We start from the raw sequence: 26,163 nt of genomic DNA, 5'->3' as shown, positions 1-26,163 counted from the left end.
GCCATTTGTGCTCCTGTACAAAATGAGTGTATTTCCACATCAATTTTCAATTTCCCCCATTTCTTTTTGGCCGTTGGGTCGTGGGCGGGGCTTATCAATGAGCTCAGATGCGTGAGGTGTAGAGACTCACTCGGGGTTTGAGTTGTGACTGACTTGCTGTTGGATGGAGATAAAGCCTTACACATACGTAATCGCACATTTTCCTCATTCTAACAACTATTTATTATTCATGCAATTATCCAATCAGACAATGATGTCACTGCAGTGCAATGCATAAAATCCTGGAGATACAGTACAGAGGGAGGAACTTCAGTCTATATGTTCACAACAAACATTAGACTGTGGGATAAAAATGTGATCCAGGTGACTCTGGCTGTAAGACAGAATGGTTTAAGTGTTTCTGAAAAAGCTGATCTCTGGAGGTTTCATGCAGGATGGAGCCAAAAAAGAGAGAAACATCTAGTACTGTAAGCAGCAGCTCTGTGGAGGAAACATGATGTGGATGAGAGAGGTCAGAGTCAATCCATCTCTAATTCGTTAGTCTGTTCCTTCTTTTATGGCCAAAGGTTACCATCAGCGACAACAGCCCATTGCCATAATCCCTATAGGTTTGTTACCTTTAATTGTCGCCGGTGCAAGCTATTTTTAGAACGGCGGAGCAGAGCTGCAAGCTGCTCAGAGCTACGCTACAGAGGCTAATGGGATTTCTTGGTTTCCCTCATCAAACTCATCAAATACACAATCCAACAACTCCAAAACGCTCTTGCAGACAAGTTGTGATCTGCAGATTCACCACGCTATGAGATAATAATGGAACGTTATGAGACAGAGTTGTTTTCGAGGTAAATTCATGCAAAACCGCTTATGTGTTCCCATTGGGGGCAGTATTTCAGCAAGCAGTCTCTGCATTTACCTTGAAAACTATTCCATCTCATAACGTTCCGTTGTTATCTCATAGCGTGGTGAATGTGCAGGTCACAACTTGTCCACAAGAGCGTTTTGGAGTTGTTGGATTGTGTATTTGATGAGTTTGATGAGGGAAACCAAGAAATCCCATTAGCCTCCGTAGCGTAGCTCTGAGCAGCTCACGGCTCTGCTCCGCCGTTCTAAAAACAGCTTGCACCAACAATTAAAGGTAACAAACCTACTGCTAAGACTATAGTGGCAATGGGCCAATTTGCCAAAATGTTGAACTATCCCTTTAATTCACTGTGTCACAAAGCTAAAGTCAGGACGTTTGGGAGAACAGGAGATGTGATGCAGTCACGTCGAGCCATGAATGTTCAGGTTCAGGTTCTCGTCACTCCATTTTGGTAAATCCACACAGTTAACACACAAATCGCAGGAACTGGACCCATGCAGACTCAGACGCAGACGGGAATTAAAAATGAATATTTTACTACAGAGAATACAGGAAATCACTGGGGAATGCAGAGGAAGCAGCATGAACAAAGATGAACCAACAAAGAGCAAAGGGAAAACACTGAGGTATAACACACCAGGGAGAAACAAGACACGGGTGGGGCAATCAATCACAGGTGAGACACATGAGGTAAGCAGAGGAGGGCGAGCACAGGAAGACAAGACATGGAGCTTCAAAATAAAACAGGACGTGAAAAGGGAACAGTTGACAAACCATATGGCACAAATGCCCATTAATGCATTCAGTGACACCGAGGGGTCAAAGTCTCACATGATGACAAACAGCGTAGGCTATGTCCTCATTACAAAGTGAGATAAGTTAAAAATAAAAACTTTCCTCACAAACAGAACCTCGAGGACAGAATACCACCCTGTAGGTGAAGCTGGTGTAAAGCTTCCTTGACGTTGCTGTGCAGCATGATGCCAGTTTACGTCCGCTAAGAGAACTACGAGTGAGCTCTATCAGCCAGAGTTTGTGCGTTTCTCTCTGGCTCTCCACTCAGTCTCACACAAAGACCTCTGGAAAGACATTTTAAACTCAAACCAGCGCATACCTCAAATTCCACAAATCCTCCCTCTAGTGTGTGTAGCCTCAGTGCTTTCACACACATACACCTTGCAGCCGCCCACACCGAGCAGAGGCAGGATGCGGTGGTCAGTTCTCACTGTGGAAACCAGCGACCACACGCGGGATCCAATTACTGCAGAAGGCACAGCATCATATTCATTCACAGATTCACACTTGTCATGTTTCAGTCCATTCCTCTTTGAACCATTTCATTTTGACAATTATAGTGTACCTATACTGTATGTCACTTTTCTCGTTGTATGAACCACAAGCACTTTACACTGGTAGCCCCTTTTACACACACTCATACAGCACCTCCTAGACATATAGCACCTTTTTTCCCATACATACACCAATGATAGCTAAATTAAAGGAGACATATGATGCCCCTTTTCCACAAATTAAAATAATACCCAGGTGTCTTAAAGACATGTCTGTGACATTTTGGTCCAAATACCTCAAGGATCAAACATCACAGCTCTTTTCATCCTCTCAAAACAGCCCTGTTCAGAACAGCTGGTTTCAGTGCCTGTCCCTTTAAATGCAAATGAACCACTGCTTGCCCCGCCCCACCCCTTCTACTGGTACCAGGTATCGGTGGTATTATGCAAATTTGAAAACTAATTATAGCATTGTCAGACAACTGAGGGAAAAGATCGTGAAACCACGTGGATTTCGTCCTAGGGAGTCTAAAAATTACAGAGTTTTTTGTCAATTCTCACATTTTGGGGTCCGGAAGGCAAGCCATACACCCAAATACATGTTGAAGAGCCTTCAAAAAGTGATACTTCCATAATATGTCCCCTTTAAAATCTTGTTCACATGTGAATTGGAGAAGTCCAGGATGGAACTGAGTGACCTTTCAATTAGTGGATGACAAGCTCTAAACCCAGAAACTCCTGCAGATGAATACCATGGTTTGTCATACTGGACATGGTACTGTAGGTGTTCTTCAAACTGTAAAGTGTTACTGTTTGATTTCTATGGCGGAAAAAAATGACATGAAATTACACTGTCGAAGATGGTGGATGGTGGTGATACTTGTAGAAACACTGCCTACCCACTGAAGCAATGGATCCACCCAGCAACATCAACCCTCAGGATCAGAAGGATGGACATTGAGAAAGCTCTTTAGTCAATGAAAGGACATTGAAGATGTTCAATCTAATATGCATTGTTGCATTTTGCATATGTGTATGAAAAACCAAGATGTTTTTATTTGCACTCAGCAAGCAGGGCTCATAATAGAGTAACTATCTGACTGCTGGTTCTCCTGGATGTGTTAATATCCCAAACACAACACGTAGTCGTCATAATTGTGATTTTCTAATTGCACTGAAACATCACCACCAACACAGATGTCCCTGCCGTCTTGCTGTTCTCGCTACATGTACATATTGTACTGGGCCATTTCAGACTGGCACGATCCAGAAGCCATCTGACCACCATGTCCACACCAGCCTTGTGGGAATTAGCTTTGTGTGCTAATGCAACTACCAGACAGCTTTATGAAGTTTTTCCGTGTTTTTACCAGCACTCTGTGAGCTGTGCATCTTTAATGGGAAAGACAGGAGGGTAATACACAGCAACACTGAGCGCATTAGCCAATGACCACCAGCGATACACAGCGTTATCACACTGCCCCCTGGTGGAGATCAAACAATCAGTGGTCAGGTGCACAGGTGTTTTACAGGTCGGGCATAAAGACGCTCAGACAGGCAAATCATTTCATGTACATGCATGTAATACAAAGAGGAGAGCACAGGAAGTATCAAGGAAAACTGTATCTTTGAATGACACTTGCAGAGTGTGTGTGTGTGTGTGTTCTTCCTAACATTTCCATCAATTCTCAAACCTAGAGAAATATATCCAGTATAATTTGAATTATGGTGCGTTTCATTTGTTGTATCCCATATGTGCAAATTTGGTCAGAGGTTCAAAATATTTTACTTTTATCACCACTTTTCAGACCTGTTTTCACACCTTGGTTGGGTTGTTAAAGGACAATTCCAGGCAAATTCAACTAGGGCTGTATTTTCCTAACATTTTAGGTCTAAAAGAAGGAATCTGAAGATTTTCAGTTTAATTGCTCCTGTTTTGCGGTAGTTGTGTCTGTCCTCGCATCGCCACGACCAAGTTCAGCTGCTTATGCTATTTACATCCCTCAAAGCCGCAATTTTTTTCCACAGACAGCGTCAGGTGGCTATTCAAACATGCGTCGAGAAGTTTGTTTACTTCAAGCAAGTCAAGAATTGATATTGTGTAGCTTCCGACGGCTGTAGCTTCCGACGGCACGTGAACACACCGAGCACGGCAACTTGGGTCTCGTGCAAGACTTTGAATTAGATCTAGTTTTACAAACATGTTGGCTTGCTTGAAGTAAATAAACTTCTGGGTGCATGTTTGAGTCGCCATCTGACGCTGTCTGTGGAAAAAAATTGCAGCTTTGAGGGATGTAAACAGCCTAAGCAGCAGAACTTGCATCTGCTCCCATTCATCGCCAGGAAAATACAGCCCCGAGTTAAATTTGTCCGGAATTCACTTTATGCACAGCTACACTACTTCCTGAAATAAGCCAGCTCGTTTAATTCCTGTCTTACATTATTGGACCAACTGATTAATCCAGGTGTGTCTGACCACTGTGACTACTCAGACACACCTGGATTAATCAGTTGGTCCAATAATGTAAGAAAGGAATTAAACGAGCTGGCTTATTTCAGGAAGTAGTGTAGCTGTGCATAAAGTGAATTGTCCTTTAATTGGATGTTTAAATCTTAAAATGTAAAGCTTTCTTTAATCTGTTTGTTTGCTGATTTCAAAATAAAAGACCTTGTGATTATAGAGGACATGACCTCTGCAACTTTGAGAATGAGTGACAACTGAAGGTATCCAAACCATGACAACGGTGGTGAAGACAACAATCCCAACAATCCCATGATGCTATATCATAATATTAAACAGCATAGAAAATCAAAAACTGACAGGTTTATTTTATGGATGCCATACATTTTATTGTGCTGAATAAAACACAGTGAATATCTATAAAGACTTTGTTTAGCAAGCAAGCAAAATTTGTAGTGAACTCAAAAGATAGTAATATTAGGTGGATAGAGAAAGCAATAAAAGTTAGACACTGTAGAAGACATTTGAAATGATACAGAAGGAGCAAGGCAGAGGGAGAGCTGGGAGGTCTCTCCAGCTGCCTCGCGGCTAACTACATAACATTGCATAAGGTAAGAAAAATTCCTTTTCAAAGGGTAAATGTCCAGTCTTACCTAATGGTGACTGAGAGGCAGAGAAAAACAGTCTTACAAAATTTATCCCCCACAAAAATAAACTATATATATATAAAAATTTTAAGATGTTCTCCGTCAGCTCTCAGACACCGCTTTTTTTTTTTTTTAAACAGTATTTAAGTTTGAAAACGAGGTAAAAATAGGCCTTTTCTGGAGGTAGTAATGTGTATTTGATTGTACTAGAACATGATATCATGAAGAGAAAAGATCAACTTCATTAAGACTCCCAGAGCTGAAAGCTTGTCAACAGTGGCTTCGGTGATCAGTCCACCCAACACTGAGGTAACGACACCTCCAGAGAACATTTAGCTGCTGTTTTAAGTCAAAGAAAAAACAAACCTGGAGTTCACGGAGCTCAGTGGTGTCAGTAAGACGCCGTTTACATCTGGTGTCATCATGTGATCTGGATCTGGAGTTATTAATCTGGGTTTGGTTAGACTCTGATTGTATGTATATTAAAACTCTCTATCTTACACATGATCACAAAGATCCTTGATTGCATATGTTAATAGAGGTGATTTTTTTTTTGTTCTTGAATTTCAAAATGTAGCTCAGTGGAGTAATTTGGTTCCAAACTATGATGTAATAGCAAAGACTCAGAGGCCTCTGTCTATATGCTGATTGGATAACTGCATCCCCAGCTTGGTAGTGCTAACTATGGGAAATCAGTGAACACAACACATACTACTGCCAATGATTTGGTTATGTTCATGGTTTAGCAAGTAAAGACCATGATGTGCCTCTATTTCCTGTTAAAGCACCACCACGTTGTCAAGCAGAGACGCAAAGAGCCTCGATACAACGCCGCTCTCCGATGTGTTTTTAAATTTGATTTCAGAGACTCTTATCAGATTCTAAGGGTGGAAATTATTATTTTTTCCTTTATCCAGTACACATGATAACACCATGTCAAGAGGTCCGTCTGTCTGTCTGGTGGATGGTGAGGTGTTTAATGACTCTTAAAGCCTGTCTGTCTCAAAGCCGTTTGTTCAAAGCTACTGATCAGCCTTCCTTCAGCCAGAGCACAGTTCATGCAGCGTTTCTTAGCTTGCTCGTGTAACAGCAGCTTGTGATTTCTACTGTGGAAATTGGATCACCTGAATCACCTGCACAGTGTTTAGATGTTAGTCATTGAAGTCAAGATTTAGTTCTTCCAGATTTCTTAACTCAAATTCAGTTTTCAATCACATTTAGACAAAACTGTCATGATAAAACACCTGGCATTAACATGTGTTACTTTTCAGTGATCGGATTGCAATCGGATAGTGCTCGATCACATGAAAGTAAAGGTGTAAACGCACCTGAGACACATTGTAAACCGTAATGCGTCCTGTATCCGCATACATACAACTATGTGGGCGGAAATACATCATTCCCGGCGCCCGCTACGGTTTCCAAAACAAACTCACAGCAGTGGTCAGCACCAGAGACTATGGAAAATGGTGAGGATACTCGCCGATGTAGGATGAGGCCATGCGTCTCCTTTCAATTTGGTGCGATGAGAGTTGGCACTTCCTATCGTATCCAAGCAATTCACGAATCAATGGTAAAAAAAATGGCAGAAACACATGAAAACACATGAAACTGGCTTCTCTTTGTCTTCTATTTTATTTTTTATTTTTTTTAATTTACCCGTGGAAATATGTGATCGGATCCCAATCAGATCTCAATGTGGACACTGGAGACGTTCGTATATAAATGGCAGGTGTAAATGCCATCTGGTCTAATTGATGCATGTTAATGCCAGGTGTAAACGGGGTGATACTGTTCAGAGTGGGGAAGTAAAATTAAGAGCCGAACATTTTACATTAGAACACACTAGTCTGATGTTTTTAAGATGAAACACCAAAGTGTTCAGTCTCACTGAAGCCAAGCAAAAGGCTGGTAGAATATAGCAGCTGTGGCTCAGGAGGTAAAGTGTGTTGTCCACTAATCAGGAGGTCGCCTGTTTGATTCCTGCTCTTTCTGTCCAAATTGACATAGCTGTGATGGATATTGACTGTGTGAACGGGCAGAGTCTAAAGCACTTATAATAAGACTAGAAATTGATTAAGCATATCCTTGTGTTGTTAAAAATCTTCTCTAGCCTATTAAAGTACAGTGCTGATGTGGAAGTATCATAGGCTGGTTTTTGTGCAAGCAGTAAGTTGATGAAGCTGCTGAGGTATGTTCAGTTTTATAGGTGACAATCAAGGTCGAGGCAAGATATCAGCACAAACAAAGCTGCCCTGAGCGACACGTCTGCACACACACTGTATCTTTAAGTCCTTAGCAACTCTGCCCCTAGACTTAGCCTATTCTAGGGAATGAGTGAAAAATACATTAAGCTAAGATCCATACAGCTGTTGAGACACCGACTACACCAAATTTGAATAGAGGTGATGGTTTGTTTTGCATTCAGACTGAAGACGCCTTGATGCTTCAAAACACTGTGCAGGTTGTCGGTTGGTGTTAAACTGCTGCTGGTCACTGTGCAGCACTGGTGTTGCTGGTGAAGGCAGGTTGACAGGATGAGTGTAGCTCCTCTGAGGTTCTACCTCTGGCCAAGTTCAAAATACCATGTTAACTTTTTTTTTTTTCAAAGGTTGCCATGATGACAGGTGAAAAAATTATAATAATCTATCACTAAGTGAAAAAAAAAGCAATTCCATATACATCTGGTTTAACCATATAACAAGACAAGAAAATCACATTTGTGTGAAGTACACAAAACAGCTAATCAAGTATATTGATATCTACTAATTAAAAACAAGAAAAAAACATATTCATGAATGCAATATACAAAAATCCAAACATATCTGTTTCAAAACCTGAAAGTCACTTTGAAGGTGAGAATCCAAATGTACTGAGATTTGAAGCTGAATGATCTGATACAATACTCAACGTAAGGAGCTTCTGTAGTCCTGATATGGATCATATCATACGTCAATGTAACTCATACTGAAAGTAAACCGGCAGAATCATTCCTTTTCAAGACTGGAGGTAGGTATTTGTCAACTGATTAGTCCATTTTTATCGGCCTATTTGAGGTACTGTACATATATACGTAGGTAGTACACAACTCAGGAAAAACAACTATTCAAAGCCCCCCCACAAAAAAAAAAAGAACATATGTAGTTATATCATGTAGTGTCATACAAACACTTGATCCGTATTAAACCATTGTGTAAATCAGTACAAAATAAATTCAAGTTAACAGTTTGTCAAACAGAAGTCCCAGTTTGCAGATAATGTAAAATATGTTTCATTACAATGTTAAGATACAAATTAACATTGAGGTGAACGAGGAAAACAGTACTTAAAAGGTTAGCTGCTTTTGTGTTTTAAGTATATACTGTATATATATATACTGTATATCATGTATATATATATATATAAAAACAGACGAGTGAATCCTGGCTTTTTCCAAGAATCTCAGAAGAAGGAAATGTCAAGTCAGCGCCAGGTGCACAGGTGTAGCTGGAGACAAACTCTAAAGACTGCATCTTGGCAATAGCTAAGATTGTTATGATAATAAGATTCCCAAGTATTCTGATGAAATTTAATTAATCATCCATGTCTATAGATTCTTTTTGTACAGAAATTAAAATTGAAAGTACAAAAGAAAAATGTAATTTACAGTAAAGTCTTGAAACACAGACATATGGAAATTATCGTCTTGAGAGTTTGTCTCTAATTAAAGGAAAAATCTGAGAGAGATTATTTTTTACCTGCCTTATTTTCACAGTTTTGACCATTATACCTGAAGGTTATGATGATGTTTCAGTTACACTGCAGTGATCAGAGCTGGATCAATAAACACGTCCTCACACTCTTGGATGTAGAAAACAGGGTTCAACTTTAGAAAACATTCATATGTGATTAAAGCTGTTGGCCACATCTTATTTATGTTTAAATTTGGAAATATTATGTTATCTTAATGGATGAGTTTTATCTCAGATCCAATGTTGTACACTTTTCTAGTGATTTTCCATTATTTTATTTTTTTTTAATATAAATAAAAAAATATATAAATGTACATACAGCGAAGTCCTGAAAGGATGTGTGCTTTCATACTTTCACTTTAGCAGTCTCACTCTCTAGAGTAAAGGTTTCATATTGTATAAGAGTAAATGTCCATGTTTTTCTGATTATAAAGGAGGAGTAGCAAAGTGATTAGTCAGAAACTTTGCCTTGAAATGAAATCTGTAACTTTGTGATGTCACAACACAACTCTCCTCTGATTGGCTCATTGTTCCGTTGTTACTAGAGCTCCAGAGGAGGTGTAAAACTACATCATATCTTCTTCACATAAATCACTGAGAAAGTGTAAAATATGAGACGTGTGAACATTAAGACTGTCTGCGTAACCCATCATAACCAACAGGAAACACGGTCACAAGTCAAGAAACATGAAAAAGCCGTTATCTTCCTTTAACGCTGGTGCACGTGACTGTCACATTTGACTTTTGCTTCTTTGTGGATTATGTAGAGTTTACCTGACTGAATCAAACAAAACAGTTGCAGACAAATTGCCGTTAATCCCCCGTGACAAGAACAACCGGCATGACCTCGCTTTAATGTACAGTATTAAGTTACAACACATTGTCAAATATCTGAACGCACTCTCCCATCCCATGCATTGGTTTGTGTGTTTTATGAGCTGGATGTGCTGAGTCAGAGGTAGTTTGAAATCATGAGAAGATATTGCATATCAGTGACCAGAAAGCGCTGGTATACCATCAGGTTTCCTTAAAACGTAAGGCTCCCCAGAATTACAGTGCGAGATGAGTCATCCGATGTCACACTGTAGTTTAATCCAGGTATCAAGTGTGTTGAGAGGTAATGTGTGGTTTGTTCTTGTGGTTTTTGTTCTTGAGGTTTTACGAAAGCAAGGCAGAGCAAGTCTGTGGATTTCTTTGCAGTGTGACATCAATGAGAGAATCAAGTTATTAAAGCTATGTTGCGCAAAGAACAAACTGAGTGAACATGTGAATGTAAATCTGAACAAATGGTAGGTATACAGTAGTCTGATGCAATGTCAAACAGCTTTGTTGTGGATTAACCAACAGGATGTGGAGATGATCGGAGGTGTGGGAGTCCACCAAAGACAGGGAGAGCGAGGCAGAGCTCTGATGTTCTGGTTTATCAAGCTAAAGTAAAACCATCCTGGGTGAAATCATGAAATCATTCATTTCACAATTAAAGCTTTGGATACATATTTGAATCACTATTGACTATTTACCACTATTTGACTAAATTGAAAGCATCAAACTGGTCCTAATTTTAAAATCAAGCCATAGCGGTGCTGCTATCATTGTGGATTAAACTGGTGATGAAATCACTTTTCTATCCTTCATCTTTACTGGATCTATTTAGGTTCAAATTCAGTTCATATCTCATGGTAACATCAATCACCTGAATATTTCACTTGACACATCACCTCTTTTGTTGTGTTAAGGTGTGAGAACAAAGTATCTTTGGCTAAGTGCAGACTCTGGTCTACAGAAAGCACGTGAACCCAACATCAGCCAAGTTTCAGAATGAATATGAATTAGCCGCACATTTTGTCAACCTGGGATTGAAACTAAAAAAAGGTTGAATCCAACCTTTAAAGCAGCACTTGAAATTTTAAAGTTGTTGTGTCTTTCAAATAACCCAAAAGGTTGCAATTTATTTATACTAATTAAAGATTATTGGTTGACTAAATTTCCTTTTCATCTAAATTCAACAATTGCCCTTAAATGCTGCCCTGTGCTTCGATACAGGGCCTGACAGTTTGATTTAAAGTCTATTAAGTGCTCCAGCTGAATGCAGCATCACCTGATGCAACAAAACAGATTTTTTCATTATCATTTATATTAATCCAAAGGAGTTTGGTCAAATGTGCCTCTGGTGTAGGTTAATTTGTAGATTTAAGAAACTAACCCTGTCATTGAAGATTTGCACCTATGAACCTTTGTATTGGGGCTAGTTAGTTCCTGCATGTCCATTAAAGAACAACGACACAGGGAGCTGGCCTTTTTGTAAATGTTAACGATGTATGTGGAATCTAGGAGAGGACGATCAAGCCGAAAGATGGAATGACAGTCTTTAGGGGAGAATCATGATCGTCCTCACTCTACTCTGGTTTTATTGTGAAAGTCTTGACAGGAAGTCATATCTTTCTTGTCACTTTGATGCTTCTTTTGCTCACTGCTTCTCTTTACTCTACAATTCTGGTTAAACAGTCTGTTCTATGGGATGGGATCTGCTTCTTCTGCTCCAGCGACGAACTGGTAAACGTCCTCCGCAATTGAACTTTCAAATTAAAAATCAGTATATAGCACCTTTAAATCTGAGCCGATGCTAGCGACAACAAGCTTTTCTTCCCAAATGGCTTCGACCCAACAGGACGGATAAACCCCCTGCCCTGAGGAGAGACGTCTGTGTCTCCCTGTCTTTGGTGGTCCGACACCAGCTTGGGTGACGGGTGGGGAAGGTCGGGGCGGTTCGTTTGTTTTCGAGCCAACAGTGATATATTGGAGCAGCAGACATTTTGTTCTACATTTCTGTATGACAAAACCAGACTGTTCCAGTCTCCTCTCTACTGTCAACATCTGGAGAATCAGTCAGCAGCGATGGTGTGTGTGTGTGTGTGTGTCAAAGAGTGTGTGAACTGCAGTGGTACTGTGAGGGCATTCGATTTGCAACTCACCGTCCTCAAGTGATGCTGACGCTGTCATGAAGACGACGATGTTCTGAAGATCCTAGAACTACAAATCCCAACAGCTGGGATGTGGCCACACTTGTTTCTGTTTGTATCTAGTCGAGGAGTGTGTGAGGCTTGTTTTGTACATGTCTGTCTCTGCCTGGTGTGTGTCTGTTGTGAGAGGCAGAGATGATCTTTGTGTTCGGCCAATAGGAGCTGGCAGCTGTTTTATCACTAAATCTTTTCTTTTGGATGTTCCTCGAGCTGCTGCGTTTAAACGCTCGGTGTAAAAAAAAAAAATCAAACTTCAGACCAATCCTGAACAATTTCTGCCTCTTCAGCGACAGATCAGTGTGACCGAATTAACTGGAGGAAAAGAAAAAAAAAAGAAAACAGACATTGAAAATTCTCTAACTGAAATTAAACCATGTAAAATAATGATGGAAAAAGTCAAAAATAAGTGGTCAAGGCAGTCTTTTCCCTTTGAAAGACCTGACAGCTGAATGAGGTAGAGGTTTGACGGTGTGGAAGTTTAGTCCTTTTCTGGGGACTCTCCAGCCTCTTCTTCTTCTTCTTCTTCTTCCTCTTCCTGTGAATAAAGAAAAAAACAACATTTAAAATTCTTTAAGTTTTAATATAAACACATGACTCTTTTTTATTCTTTTCTTGATGGCCACGGTCAGATCTGCTGTTCACAGGGTTAATCAGGCAGCTAAATGGTACATGGTCACATGGTGAATGATTAACCTGGGACAGGAAATGGTGCAAAACAAAACGTGCATGACAGGACAGAGCAGGCCCCCCGTATGTCAGGGTACTGATTCACCATTTAAGTCACATTTCAGTCAGTTAATGCTAAAAAGGTCTTTAATGGGATGAAAACACAAATTCACTTTGTTTTTTGTTTTTCTTCCTTCAGATATCCATTCCCTCGTCTCAAAGGTTTGTACTCGCACCGCTCTGCAACCTTCAGCTGTACATCTGGATTAAGTGCTTACACTGTTTCCTATGGTTGCTATGTGCACAGGCTTTGTGGCTACGAGGCATGTGTAATGCAAACCTCCTACCTCGACCTGTATCAGTTGTTATGCATCAAGGCCGGACTGGATTTAACTTGAAAAATGATTACTGACCGAAAAGGTTACAAGAGACAGATTACATTGATTTTAGTCATAGTGAGGGAGAGAAAATTGAGGAGAGAGGATAACATGCAGCAAAGGGCCACAGGTCAAACTCAATCCTGGGCCCAAGTGATTAAATATGAATAAAAGGCCTCAAACGGTCCAGTAAATATACAAAACCAAGGCAACACGTGTCAATAATAAGGATGTACAGCAAAGAAAATGCTGAGACAGAGAAAATATAGCCCAGAAGTTCTTAGAAAAATCTCTTCTGCATGAAATGTATTATAATTTCTAATTCATATGTAACTCATCTACAAACTAAGCACGCACCAGAATTAATAATCATTCATAAACTAAAGCCACCACATAATGACTCTTATTGGAAACTCAGTGGCAGTAGGAGCTGCTGTTGATTTCACCTCAGAGTTCACTTTGATCTCAACCAAACACCTCTACACATTTATGACTAAATCTTGTCAAACAGACATTTAAAGGGATAGTTCAACATTTTGGCAAATTTGACCCATTGCCATAAGCCCTATAGTCTTAGGAGTAGGTAACTTAAATTGTAGGTGCAAGCTATTTTTAGAACGGTGGAGCAGAGCCGTGAGTTGCTCAGAGCTACACTACGGAGGCTAATGGGATTTCTTGGTTTCCCTCATCAAACTCATCAAATACACAATCCAAAAACTAAGTTGTGACCTGCACATTCACCACGCTATGAGATAATAATGGAACATTACGAGGCAGAGTCGTTTTCAAGGTAAATTCATGCAAAGCCGCTGATGCGTGTTCCCGTCGGGGGCAGTTTTTCGGCAAGCAGTCTCTGCATTTACCTCAAAAACAACTCTGGCTGTAATGTTACGTTATTATCTCATAGTGTGGTGAATGTGTAGGTCACAACTTGTCCACCAGAGCGTTTTGGAGTTGTTGGATTGTGTATTTGATGAGTTTGATGAGGGAAACCAAGAAATCCCATGAGCCTCCGTAGCGTAGCTCTGAGCAGCTCACAGCTCTGCTCCGCCGTTCTAAAAATAGCTTGCACCAACAATTAAAGGTAACAAACCTACTCCTAAAACTACAGGGATTATGGCAATGGGCCAATTTGTATCCCTTTAAACACCTGCCAAGGTCTGTGGACCGTCCTGCTGCAGGAGACAACTGATTTTATACAACACTCACACCTTTACACGTACTACCCTTTATTTTAGTACTTCCAGTGGCTGTACAGACAGCAACATGTTCACACACGGTGACTGTGTGGCAACAATCATTTTTATGCCTCATTTATTCCAATATCCCAGAAGAGTATTGTTCTCAGGTTGTCCGTCCATTCTTGTGGACACAATATCTCTGTAACTTCTTTAAATCTGCCACAAACATTCACTAGGACTGAGCGATGAACTTACCACTTAAGTGGTCAAAGGTCAAATTCACAGTGACCTTAAAAGACATGCTTTTGGCCTTGTTAACACAGCATCTCCACAAAACCTTGCAGAAATGGTAGGAATAGTACACATGACTCTGAATAAACAGGGATGTATTGTAGGCTGAAACTAGTCTGGTTGGAGGCATATATTAGTTTATATTCTACTGTCTCTGCTATAAAGTGTGTATAATCTGTGTTACAAAGAGATTTCCTTTTACAAAAATATCTAAAATGATGTATGATAAGTTAATGGTACCTCTACAAATGTCCCAACAAATGCTATTTTGTCACTACTGTGACAACTAGCGAAGATGCTCCTCCTCCCTCCGCAGATTAGATGGATTTCATTTTCCACATGGCTTCATTTTATTAGGGGAGGCTAACTGATACAATTTATAACCCACTTCCTTTCCCAGACCGTGGCGGTGCACCCATTCACCAGAGGTCCGCTGCCCAATCCCGCCTGCATTCTGCAGCCCCAACTCCATTCATTAGCGCCCATACACTTTGGCTTTGAATGGGCCGCTAAATGCTACCATGTGTGACAAGGGCAAATGAGAGCAGGAGAGAAAAAAGGTGATGGTGGGACAAAAAAAAAAACCTAGTCACTATTTCACACCATCATGCTAGCAGGAGGAGATAATGTACCAATTTATTCAACTTGCAGGTGTTTAACAGTGTTGCACTTTGTACATACAAAGAGGTTGTAGTAGATCATGTTCCTGATATTGACGGGTATAATGATCAATAATCATCAAATATAAAATTAGTATATTGTGTGCTCCTGACCCACCCATCTGTCCAACTCTCCCATTCTGTTGCTTCTGTTTCTTATTCTCTTCTCTGTTCTCTTTTCTCTAAACACTCAACTCACAGCGTGCGTCCCTTCCAGCCATTTGACATGTTTGCCTCTATTTGCATCTTTCCATTGACTTTGTACCAGTCATGGCAGTAAGTTTTACTTAAGACGTTAATAGGCCTCCTCAGTTGTCCTCTGACTGTTCAGTGACACCAGGTCGATGACTTTGATCGCTTCATAATGATTCCAGTCGTGTTCCCTACAGGTTTGTGATGTGCCAACCCCTTGAGACTTGAAGAACAGGGGACCAGTTGTACAAAACGTTAAATGAACATTTCCCTTAAAAGGTTCAGTTACGTTTTCCTAAATAGAAAACATGCTTAAGTCTTCTCTTAAAAGGGATAGTTCACCCAAAATGCAAAATTGTCCCAAAAAAAAATTTAATAAGTCTATATTTCAAGCTTGTTTTGTAGCGGAAGCTCCTCTTCCCAGTTCGTCCAAATTTGATTTGAAATTTTTTTTGGGACAATTTCGCATTTCGGGGCTTCAATACAAGACGGACATTACATACGAGCAGCATGGAGGTATTTGGATGTTTTTTGGTGTGTCTTTTTGTTACGAAGACAGTTGGTATACATTTGCAACCGTTATATAGACATGCACTGCGACGCCGAGTCCCCTGTAACTCAGAGAAGCCACGGATAACTCTGAGCAGATAATGAGTGAAATTTCAATTTTGGGTGAACTATTCCTTTAATGGTTTGGCAACAGGTGAATTTCTTACATTAGTCCTTTTAGACCTTAGTGAGTCAAAGATTAGAAGAAAAAAAAACTTAAGGTACCTCTGATTCTTTCTTTTACATGACTGAGTTTATGGGGATAAATGATGGAAATGAAAGGGTAGCTACATGTTGTAATCAATGTAAAATGCTGTACTTGTGTATATTGAACATAATCTTTGAAATTGGCTTTAGATTTGTTTGTTCTCTCCTGTTGTCTTCAGTACTTAAAGGGATAGTTCAACATTTTGGCAAATTGGCCCATTGCCATAATTGCTATAGTCATAGCAGTAGGTTCGTTACCTTTAATTGTAGGTGTAAGCTATTTTCAGTACGGCGGAGCGCAGCAGCAGGCTGCTCAGAGCTACACTATGGAGGCTAAGGGAATTTCTTGGTTTCCCTCATCAAACTCATCAAATACAAAATCCCAAAACTCCACAGCGCTTTTGTAGACAAGTTGTGACCTGCACAATCACCACGCTATGAGATAATGACAGAACGATACGAAACGGAGCCGTTTTCGAGGTAAATTCATACAAAACCGCTGATGCGCGTTGCGTTCAGGGACAGTTTTTCAGCAAGCAGTCTCCGTATTTGCCCTGTATTTACCTCGAAAACGGCTCCGTTTCGTATCGTCCCGTCATTATCTCATAGCGTGGTGGTTGTGCAGGTCACAACTTGTCTACAAAAGCGCTGTGGAGTTTTGGGATGTTGAATTTGATGAGTTTAATGAGGGAAACCAAGAAATTCCATTAGCCTCCATAGCGTAGCTCTGAGCAGCCAGCTGCTGCGCTCCGCCGTACTGAAAATAGCTTACACCTACAATTAAAGGTAATGAACCTACTGCTATGACTATAGCGATTATGGCAATGGGCCAATTTGCCAAAATGTTGAACTATCCCTTTAAGAGTTATGGTTCCTGCATTTTCCTTTGAGTATTTAAAAAAAAAAACACTCAACATTATTTATGATGCATTTTCTTAAAGACACCTTGATTTATGATAAGTAGCCTACTGCATTATTATTTATGAACCACGTATCAGTGCAGCAAACCTTTGACTAAACGTTTACAACATCCCAAAGAGCAATAGTTTTAATTGTCCAATTCAAGTTTTTGTGTGACTTTACTTCTTATTATCTTATATTATGTGGAAACATCTTTGGCAAACAAATAAATAGTGTAGATGATAGTTCAGAAGTGTATTATCTACCTATCTAATATCTAGTTATGCTTTATAAAGAGAGGCTCTTATAAAGCAAAAACATCAGCAGATTTATCAGTTATTTGATCAATACATGAGGTGATTCTTCTTGCTGCCATTTTTCCTGACTGGAGACTATAGAAACTGGTTTTATTTATTTCTAACACCAACACTGAACCCACTGCACCCGGTTCCTCTGATGAGCTTCCACATCAGGGCCTGTCTGAGTCTCATCATCAACCATCGGGGAGTAGCCACAGTCTGTCATGTATGGTTTGATCTTCTCTCACTCCCTATTCTGCCTCTCACACTGCTCATTAGTTAGTTTAGCCGAGTTATTAATCAGGTGATATTTAGACAGGTCAATTAAAATCGTATTTTAAAGCAAAATAAAAAAAAGGGAGGGAAAACAGGATCTGGTAGCCAACAGTAGCTGAGACTTCATTAGGAAACTGTGCTATGTGCATGTTCCGTGTGCGTGTTTGCAGCTTCCGTTTGGGTCACGCATCCACCTCACCCTGCGGTTCCCGAGCGCTGGAATGAAATGAAAAGGGTTTGGGGGTTTTGTACAGGCTGGTGGAGGTGGGGCTGAGATAAAGCAGCCTATCAAAGTGGGAGAGCTAAATGACATTTTTATGGTTTGCAGCTCCCAGGGCCTCACGGCACCTCCCAAACTACCTCAGCACTGTTCCCACACAGCTACAAATCAGAGCCGAGTTATGCATTCACACCAAGAAGTGGCCCACACCAGCGAGAGGAGGGAGGCTGGTGGATTCCTGGAGTGTGAGAGAATGCTGGGGTGGTGGGGGAGTGGGGGGGAGGTGGGGGTCCTGTGTCATGTTTCACTCACTTATTACCATTCTGCTTTCGCTGGTTCCTCTGATGTGGGGGGGGGGGGGGGGGGGGGGGGGGCGCTCGCACCGGCAACACAAAACGACATCTAATTATCTGCTGCATGTGAACACGGCCGACGACGCGGAAGAACTGCACTTTACTTTGGAATTTCTCACTACGAGCAAACCGGGAATAACTCGCGTCTGGTTTCACCTCCTTCTCTCTCTCTCGGAGAAGCCGCTCCTGCATTCACAGACGTGACTTTGACCGCAGCTCTCACCGGGCCCAGCGTTTTATAGGAGTTTTATAGCTACAAACAAAAGCACTGCTGCATTAGCTGTATGGATACTTCAACTCAGAGAGGCTTCACTAGTCCATCAGCTAAACTTAGAAACAAAAACACAACAGAGAACAAAAGTTTGGAGAACTTTCAGAGTCATCAAAACGCTTTAGGAGTTCCAGGGGGGGGGGGTCCGGCCGGCTACCGATTTTCATATAATGGTGGCGGATAGAGTTCACTTTTGAATCGTCTAAAACACACACTATGAAACATCCAAATACCTCCATACTGCTCGTCCATACTGACCCAAGTGTCCTGAAGCCGCCACATGAAAAAGTTGTTCGGAAAAAAATAATTTGACCTCTGTTTTCAGCCTTGATGTAGCAGTAGCTCCCAGTGGCTCTGTTGATGTTTGTTCATATTTGCTGCGAGATGTTTGTTCGTTGTTGAAAACCACTGGATGTGTGATCACATCAACACTGAAAAACATGTTGCAGCAAATCTGGCGCATGCGCATAAACATCAACAGAGCCACTGGGAGCTACTACTACAACAAGGATAAAAACAGAGATCAAATAAATTTTTTCCGAACAACTTTTTCATGTGGCGGCTTCAGGACACTTGGGTCAGTAGGACGAGCAGTATGGAGGTATTTGGATGTTTCATAGTGTGGATGATTCAAAAGTGAACTCTATCCACCACCATTATGAAAATCTGTTGCCAGTCGGACCCCCCCTGGAATTCCAAAAGTGTTTTGATAACTCCGAAAGTTCTCCAAACCCTTCCCTGGCATGACGGTGAGTAGAAAATTGGTGAATTATCGATTTTGGGTGAAGTATCCCTAAGTTTACCATAGAACTTTATAGATCAGTAGATCAGAAAACACAAATTTTTCTTCTGCCCTTTGTTCTAGAAAACACTGACAAACACCCAGTGTGTGGTGTAAGACTAGTCTATTGTGCGTGGATTTGTAAAATAACCCCACAGGTTGTACATCAACATTGTTGAGGAATGCCTGTCCTCAGTGAATCCGCATAGGTTTTTTTTTTTTTTTTTTTTTTTTTATCATTTTGCTGTTTTGTTCAGATGGAAAAAGTGTTGTTGTTTTTTTGTTTTTTGGGGGGGAACTGTATTTTTTTGGAAACAGGTCTCAGAGTGGGAAAATCTGAAATCGCCGCCCCAGCGTCTTCATGTAGGCACCCAAAACGGATCTTTTGTGAAATGATGATGTCATACCCCCCACCACTCTAACCTGTAACCTGAGATACACTATACAGTCTATGGACATAACATAACAACAACAGCCGACTACTGTCTAGTCCCTCAGACACTGCGGCATCACTGATAGTCATTTTTGCACTGACACCACATCCCACTCAACATTTAGTCAGTGGATCAGTTTGCACGCAGATATTTCTTGACACAGTGCCGTGTTTATGGGAAACATTTTCAAAACAAACAAGAAAATGGTCGTTTTAGGTGAAGCTCCATTCCAATGTCGACATGCGTGCCAATTTGGAACACTGATGTTAGTATTTTGTTGATTAAAAGTTGTGTTGTGTTGCGTAACCAAACTTATCTTTCAAAAGTCTTGTACCATTTGAAACATATCAACCTTGTCTACTTGTATACCGACTTGTCTTGACCTGAAAAATCCCATCAATCTACTACATGTCAGAATGTTAGCCAACAGCCCGCTTTTCATTTCCAACCAATTAAACACTATCCATAAAAAGTCAAAACACAGAGCAGCATACTGAAACACAGAATAGGAGTTTGGGTTAAGTTCATGTTTTGCATTTGTGTTTGTGTGCATGTAGAGTCCTGTGAGTCTCTTACCTGAGCAGGCTTTTTCTGGACGACTTGCTGTGGCTGCAAGAAAGCAGATAGAGGAGGTCAATGGTGTTTCTGCAAGTGTTAAAACTGTCACTTTCTGTCTCTATGTTCATTTGTGGCCTCAAACTATTTAATGTTCTCAACTGAAATGTTGCAAAAGTTAGTTTTAGTGAAGTAAAACTCCAACCTCCCATCACTCTCAAGGCATTTGTTAGCTGCAGCTTGTGTAGATGATGAATAGAGTCATTAGTTATGGCTCAGGTCGAACTTAAACTGACTGTAAATGAATGCAAAGTTGATGCATGTGCAGATGTTCAGTGACTCTGGTTTATCGGTTTGTTAAAAGCTACTAAACCATGTAGATGCAAAAAAGCAAAAGCTACAGTTGAATGTAAAAACTGTTGAGAAATGGTGAAGCGATGCTATGAGTTTGAGCCTGTGTGTGGTGATGAGTAAAAAAAAAAAAAAAAGAGAGAGAGAAAGAGAGAGATTTGGTGTTTGTGCATTGGTCAGGAGCATCTGTATTTTCAAATTTTCAAATTACGTAGCTACAACTTCACCAAAGATACTTCTCATTCTGCCATCTTGTCTGCAGCCAAACTGAAGCAACTCTTCACTCAACAGCCCTGATGATGAATCATTAAGTGTCTCTGACATTAAAGCAGAAGTGAGTGATCCGGTCGTTTTCGCTAATGCTGCGTTCCAGGCAGGCTTTTGAAATCGTAAATTACAGCTTCAAGTCACAACTTACGACTTTGTAGCGTTCCAGGCAACCCACTCGTGTTTTTCCGACCTGTTTTACCGGTGAAAGTCACTATAACGGCCACTCGTAACTTCTGACCCGTGAACTCGTACCAGATCGAACTGGTACGACTTCACGGTCGGAAAAACACGAGTTTCCTTGAACGCACCATAACAGTCCTCGTCGCTACGTCACCACATTCACGGCGTCCCTTGGCTGCACACACAGCCCTGCATGCCGTTCTCTCTCCTCATTGGATAAAAACTGTAGGATACGATAAATGTTTTCTCTTCGGCTCAGAGCAGAGCAGAGGGACTGAGAGACCCGTGTTTCAGTCCAAACACTCTATGTAAGTGATTGCTGTCGGAAGATATAACTATTTAAGACTTATATTAACACAAATATATCACTCACTTCTGCTTTAAAGGAGACATATCATACACCTTTTCCACAAATTAAAATAGTTCCCAGGTGTCTTAAAGACATGTCTGTGACATGCTGTGGTCAAAATACCTCAAGGATCAAACATCACAGCTCTTTTCATCTGCTCAAAACAGCCCTGTTCAGAACGGCTGGTTTTAGTGCCTGTCCCTTTAAATGCAAATGAGCCACTGCTTGCCCTGCCCCGCCCCTTCTACCGGTACCAGGTAGGGGTGAGGTTATGCAAATTCAAGTCCTAGTTACATCACTAGGAGACAACTGAGGGAACAGCTCGTAAAACCACGTGGATTTCACCCTAAGGAGTCTGCACATTACAGATTTTTTTTGTAAATTCTAGCAATTTGGGGGCCGGAAGTCAAGACAAACACCCAGATAGATGTTAAAGAGCCTTCAAAAAGTGAAATTTCCATAATATGTCCCCTTTAAGTTAAGAAGAATTCATGCTCATCCATGATACCTGAATGTAGACTTTAAAACCACTATTCATAAATAGTACACATAAACTCGTTAAGGCATGGCAGTGCATGTACATTTAATAACAATTACAAGGTTTGCTCACGGTCAAGCAGAGTAAGAGCCAATCACAGCTCAGCTGGGACTTCCGATACAGCCAGAGGTCACCAGAGTATCACAGGGCTGACTCACGTACACAACTATTCACACTCACATTCACACCTACTTGCACTTTAAAGGTTCACTGTAAGTGTTATCTGACTGCAGTCAAAGAGTTTCTGCTCTCTCTGATTGGTCACACACACAGACACACACACACACAGGGCTAAAAGCTAAAAGCTCAGCAGTGACACCCCGTTTCTCCTGTACTGTGTCACCCATAAAATTACAGAACTGTGTTTTCATGAAGGATCAAAAAATGAACACGTCATCATATTTTTAATCTTATCTTTTGAATATTTATGGTTGCCCAGTCCTACAGGCCCTGTTTTGTTTGTTGTTGTCTTTGTCTTTTGATTGTGTGTTTGTCTGTTTTCTGTTTGTTATTGCTGTTTTTTTTTCTTCTTTTCTTCAATGTGATCAATTATATATTCTTTAACCATTTTTAATTTACTTTAAAGTTACTTTATTTTCTGTACGTCTTGGTTGTCAGTGTCCTTTTGAGTAATGTGTATTGTCTACACCTCTTGTGCCTTGATATTAATCACTCATGTTATTTTCTTCTTGAAAAACTTTTGATACATTTTTGATTAAAAAAAAAAAAAGTTCACTCAAACTCTCTCTGCTTCTACACCACACCTGGCTGCTCAGGTAGAACTGAAGCGAAGCTGAATGAATCAAACCTGCAGATGTTTGAACTGCATTAAAACCATAAGAATTAGCACATCACTGCTGTGTGATGGGTGTATCTTTCAAAAAAAATTCTGATCTCTTGGCTTCTGTGCATCACCCTAAATAAAAACAATTATTATTTAAAATGAGACAACATACTGTATGATTAAAGTGCCTATATTTTTCTCTATTACTGTAAACGCAGCTCCGATGGTGATCCAGCGAGCCGAGGTCACGTACCCAGGCTGAATGTGAACCTGAACTCCGTCTGGTCAGTAACAGTCATTAAACAGTACAGTGATTGTGGGCAAAGAGCCAAACAGAAGCAGCGGCAGCAGCAGCACACCACGGGGGAATTTCAGCTCATGACGAATGACGTCGACTTTACAGAGGATGCAGCTGCCTCTCGCACTTCAGAGTCATGGCACACTGTGACATGTCTTATTTGGGTGACACTCATTCTCACTGAAGCCACATGCAAAAGCTCTATAAATGGAAAATGTTGGCAATTACATGATAAAGTGGAATTAGCTGAGATGAGGAGTCTACTGGTGTAGTGGTGACTTCACAGCTACAAAATCTGTATTTAAAGAATATATATTGGGCGGAATTCTGTTTTTGTACAAAACCTTATTTACATTTATAAATATAATTAAATATGTGGAACATTTGTGCTATTTCCATTCCATACATTTACAATTGAAACGTTTCAGACCCTCTATCTACAGGTGCAGGAAACCGTGTTGGTACAACCTGGATTTTCATTTCACTGAGGTCTTCTTTCATTTTGGCCTTTGACAGCACACACACAGGAAGTAGCTCTGGACCAGAGCTGAACAGCTGAGCACTCCAACAGCTCTGAGAATGTAGAAAGAAAATGTAGAGTCCCTGGTGCTTGTAAGCCCGGCCAGCTGCTGGCCTTAAGAAGAGAGTTCCATGTCCCCAACCCACACACACACACACACACACACACACACACACACCAGATCAGTTCAAACAGCTGGTGTTTTCTTTGCCAGCTCTTGGTGGAATGTCAGTAGGCTCAAACACAGTAATGGAGTCCATGTCAACACCGGATGGGCCCTGTGTGAGGAATGCAAGCAGCAGTGAAGGAAACATTTGGAAAGGAGTACACACACAGACAGGAGGATGCTGAGCACTGTCAGACTCCTCACCTCTAAACACCAGCAGCTCTCTGCCCTCCTGTGATGATGGGATGTTGGGCACGCCCCTCCCACTAGAACTCTTCCTGCGCTGATCATTTATCATTATCTTATTATTGTAATTGTAATTAGTGTATTTCAATTATCAATATACATTTTATATATGACCAAAAAGCATTACATATGCATTATGGTTATTTGCACAAATAATTCCATTCTCATTTTAAAATTACAGGTGATCATCTTTGCATTGATGATGTCTGCCCTGCGCGTGTGTGTTTCCTGCTTCTTACAGTGATTAAATTATCACCAAAATATACAGTTCATCTCAATTTAACTTATATATACCACACACACATAGCTGAGTCAATTGTTGTCAATTGCTACTTTTGTTGTTCTTGTTGTTACTATTATCATCATCATCTTTAATTTTTTTTAAATAGTGTAAAATATTGGTGTTTATACTAAGCCAACGCAATTATAGAAAGTGGGCAGGTGGTACCATACGTTTTTCTTCATCCTTCTCCTTTTCATTTATGGTGATTATGTGTACATCATGTAAATATGTGCAATCATGTGAAGTATGTAAACCATGAATGGAATAAATTGAAATGAAATTGTTCTAATTTCTAATAGGATCCATATATGATCTGGACATATAGGCTTGGGTATGTATGCAATTATCATAAGGAAATTCAGTTAATGTAGCCTACATGTATTAGATTTGCTATAATGAAACAAAAAATAAGTATGGGTTTAAGTTAATGCTTCCAAAGTAACAAGTAGATAATATGCTTTGAAGTGTCAAAGTGAATGACCGTAAAGACAAAGGATGAAGAGTTCTCTGTGTTTACAGTCTGAAAGTAATAAAATGTACAGCTGCAGTTGCAGAGCATCTGGGACAAAGTATTCTAAAATAAGCATTAGTGAAACCTGCTCTGTAAGTACAGGAGCCCCTCCTGCTAGTAAAGCTTCTCTTCCCCCCGCTGCCCCAACCCAGACCCCTCTCCCCCCCTGTAACACAAAAGGGAAAGCATTGTCTTTCACAGGCTCTGGCAGATCTTTGATGTTGCTCAGCCTAACACTATGAATCACTTGTAGGCCTTAGCAGCTGCTCCATCCTACGAGTAATTTGGCAGGAAGCTGGAGGCTTAGCATGAGGGCAGGGTGGGCAAGCCTCAGCCATTCCCAGTTATGATAAAATAAAAGTAGGAGCCCCACGGTGGGGACCCCATTTCAGCTGAAATCCAATCCCTCCGCGGCTCCAAGAATGCGGCGCTCCGGGCTCTCAGCTCTACAACCACCCAGCAGCCTCTTTCCAGAAGTCTTCCTCTGATCAAAGACAGAAATGCCTCCGCTCTGCTGAGCACCTTGTACAGGCCACCATTCACTAAAGCCCCACCTATCACGAGAGGTGGGCCCCTCACCCTGCTCCCTCGCCATCGCCACAGTAGCTGTCCTCAATGCTTTCCACTGTGTCTGAAGGTGGCTGACTTAATCTACAGATTCTCCAACTGGTCATAGGTCTGTACTGTACCGGTCTGTACTCTCCACAATCCGATGTGTTGGTGTTTCCACAAGTCCTCCTCCGAACAAAGACAGTAAATATCAAAGACGTTGCTAGTGATGCATGGTAAAGTTCTTGAATGTTGACTGTGAAAGTCAACATTCAAGAACTTTACAATGTGTCACTATAGCTGCGTTTCCATGACCCCTACAAATGCGCAAAACCTAAATATCGCGATAAAGAACTGGTAATGGAAGCACCTACATTTCGAAACTCTCAAATATCGCTAAAACATTTTTTTCCACTCTCCTGAGGTGGTTTTTCAGACAAAAGTGTAACAGAAAGACTTTTTTCGCATTTGCACATCACCGGTGTTACCGAACATGATGTACGGGGTCACGTGATCAATTCATTTCAAGCAAGATAGCGCGGTATGCCACACATAAGGGCTTCGCCGTTGAACAATCAAGCGCTGCCTTTGTCTGTCTGTGGTCAGTTTCTAACGCTTGTTAGGAAATTTCTGTCTGTGTGAGCCGCGACTGGGGACCAGGGGCAGCGACTGTCACAGCAGCCGCAGCCGCTCTACTCAGCTGATCCGCCGGGGCCAGCCTCCGTCCTCCTCCCGGGGAAGAAAACGAGCCAAGTAACTTATCCACATGCTTTTAGAGGTTTACCGCTTGCTGGTTAAATTCTTTTTAGGAGATTAATGTTGGTCTCATTGATGAAATCTAACAACTGTGGCAGTGGCATTAGTTTGTTTGAATGAAAAGTGAGGAGGAGCTGGGCT

The 26,163-nt window shown here is 40.9% G+C and overlaps 1 protein-coding gene across 1 annotated transcript in view; it reads right to left on the bottom strand.

Moving 5' to 3' along the window:
• Positions 1-12,488: 12,488 nt before the first annotated feature.
• Positions 12,489-26,163, bottom strand: part of hmga2 (high mobility group AT-hook 2) — a gene marked incomplete at both ends in the record, with an annotated part of 44,193 nt that continues 30,518 nt past the window's right edge. Inside the window, 2 exons of the mRNA XM_083999940.1 lie at positions 12,489-12,545; positions 20,243-20,275. Of these exons, the coding sequence (XP_083856066.1) occupies positions 12,489-12,545; positions 20,243-20,275 (90 nt within the window). The remainder of the gene's footprint in view (positions 12,546-20,242; positions 20,276-26,163) is intronic.

This window comes from Trachurus trachurus (genome assembly GCF_905171665.1).
Source record: "Trachurus trachurus genome assembly, chromosome: 23".
NCBI classification, from domain to species: domain Eukaryota; kingdom Metazoa; phylum Chordata; class Actinopteri; order Carangiformes; family Carangidae; genus Trachurus; species Trachurus trachurus.
Note: the sequence above shows the minus strand (reverse complement) of the source record. Positions and strands in the feature narration are given on the sequence as shown.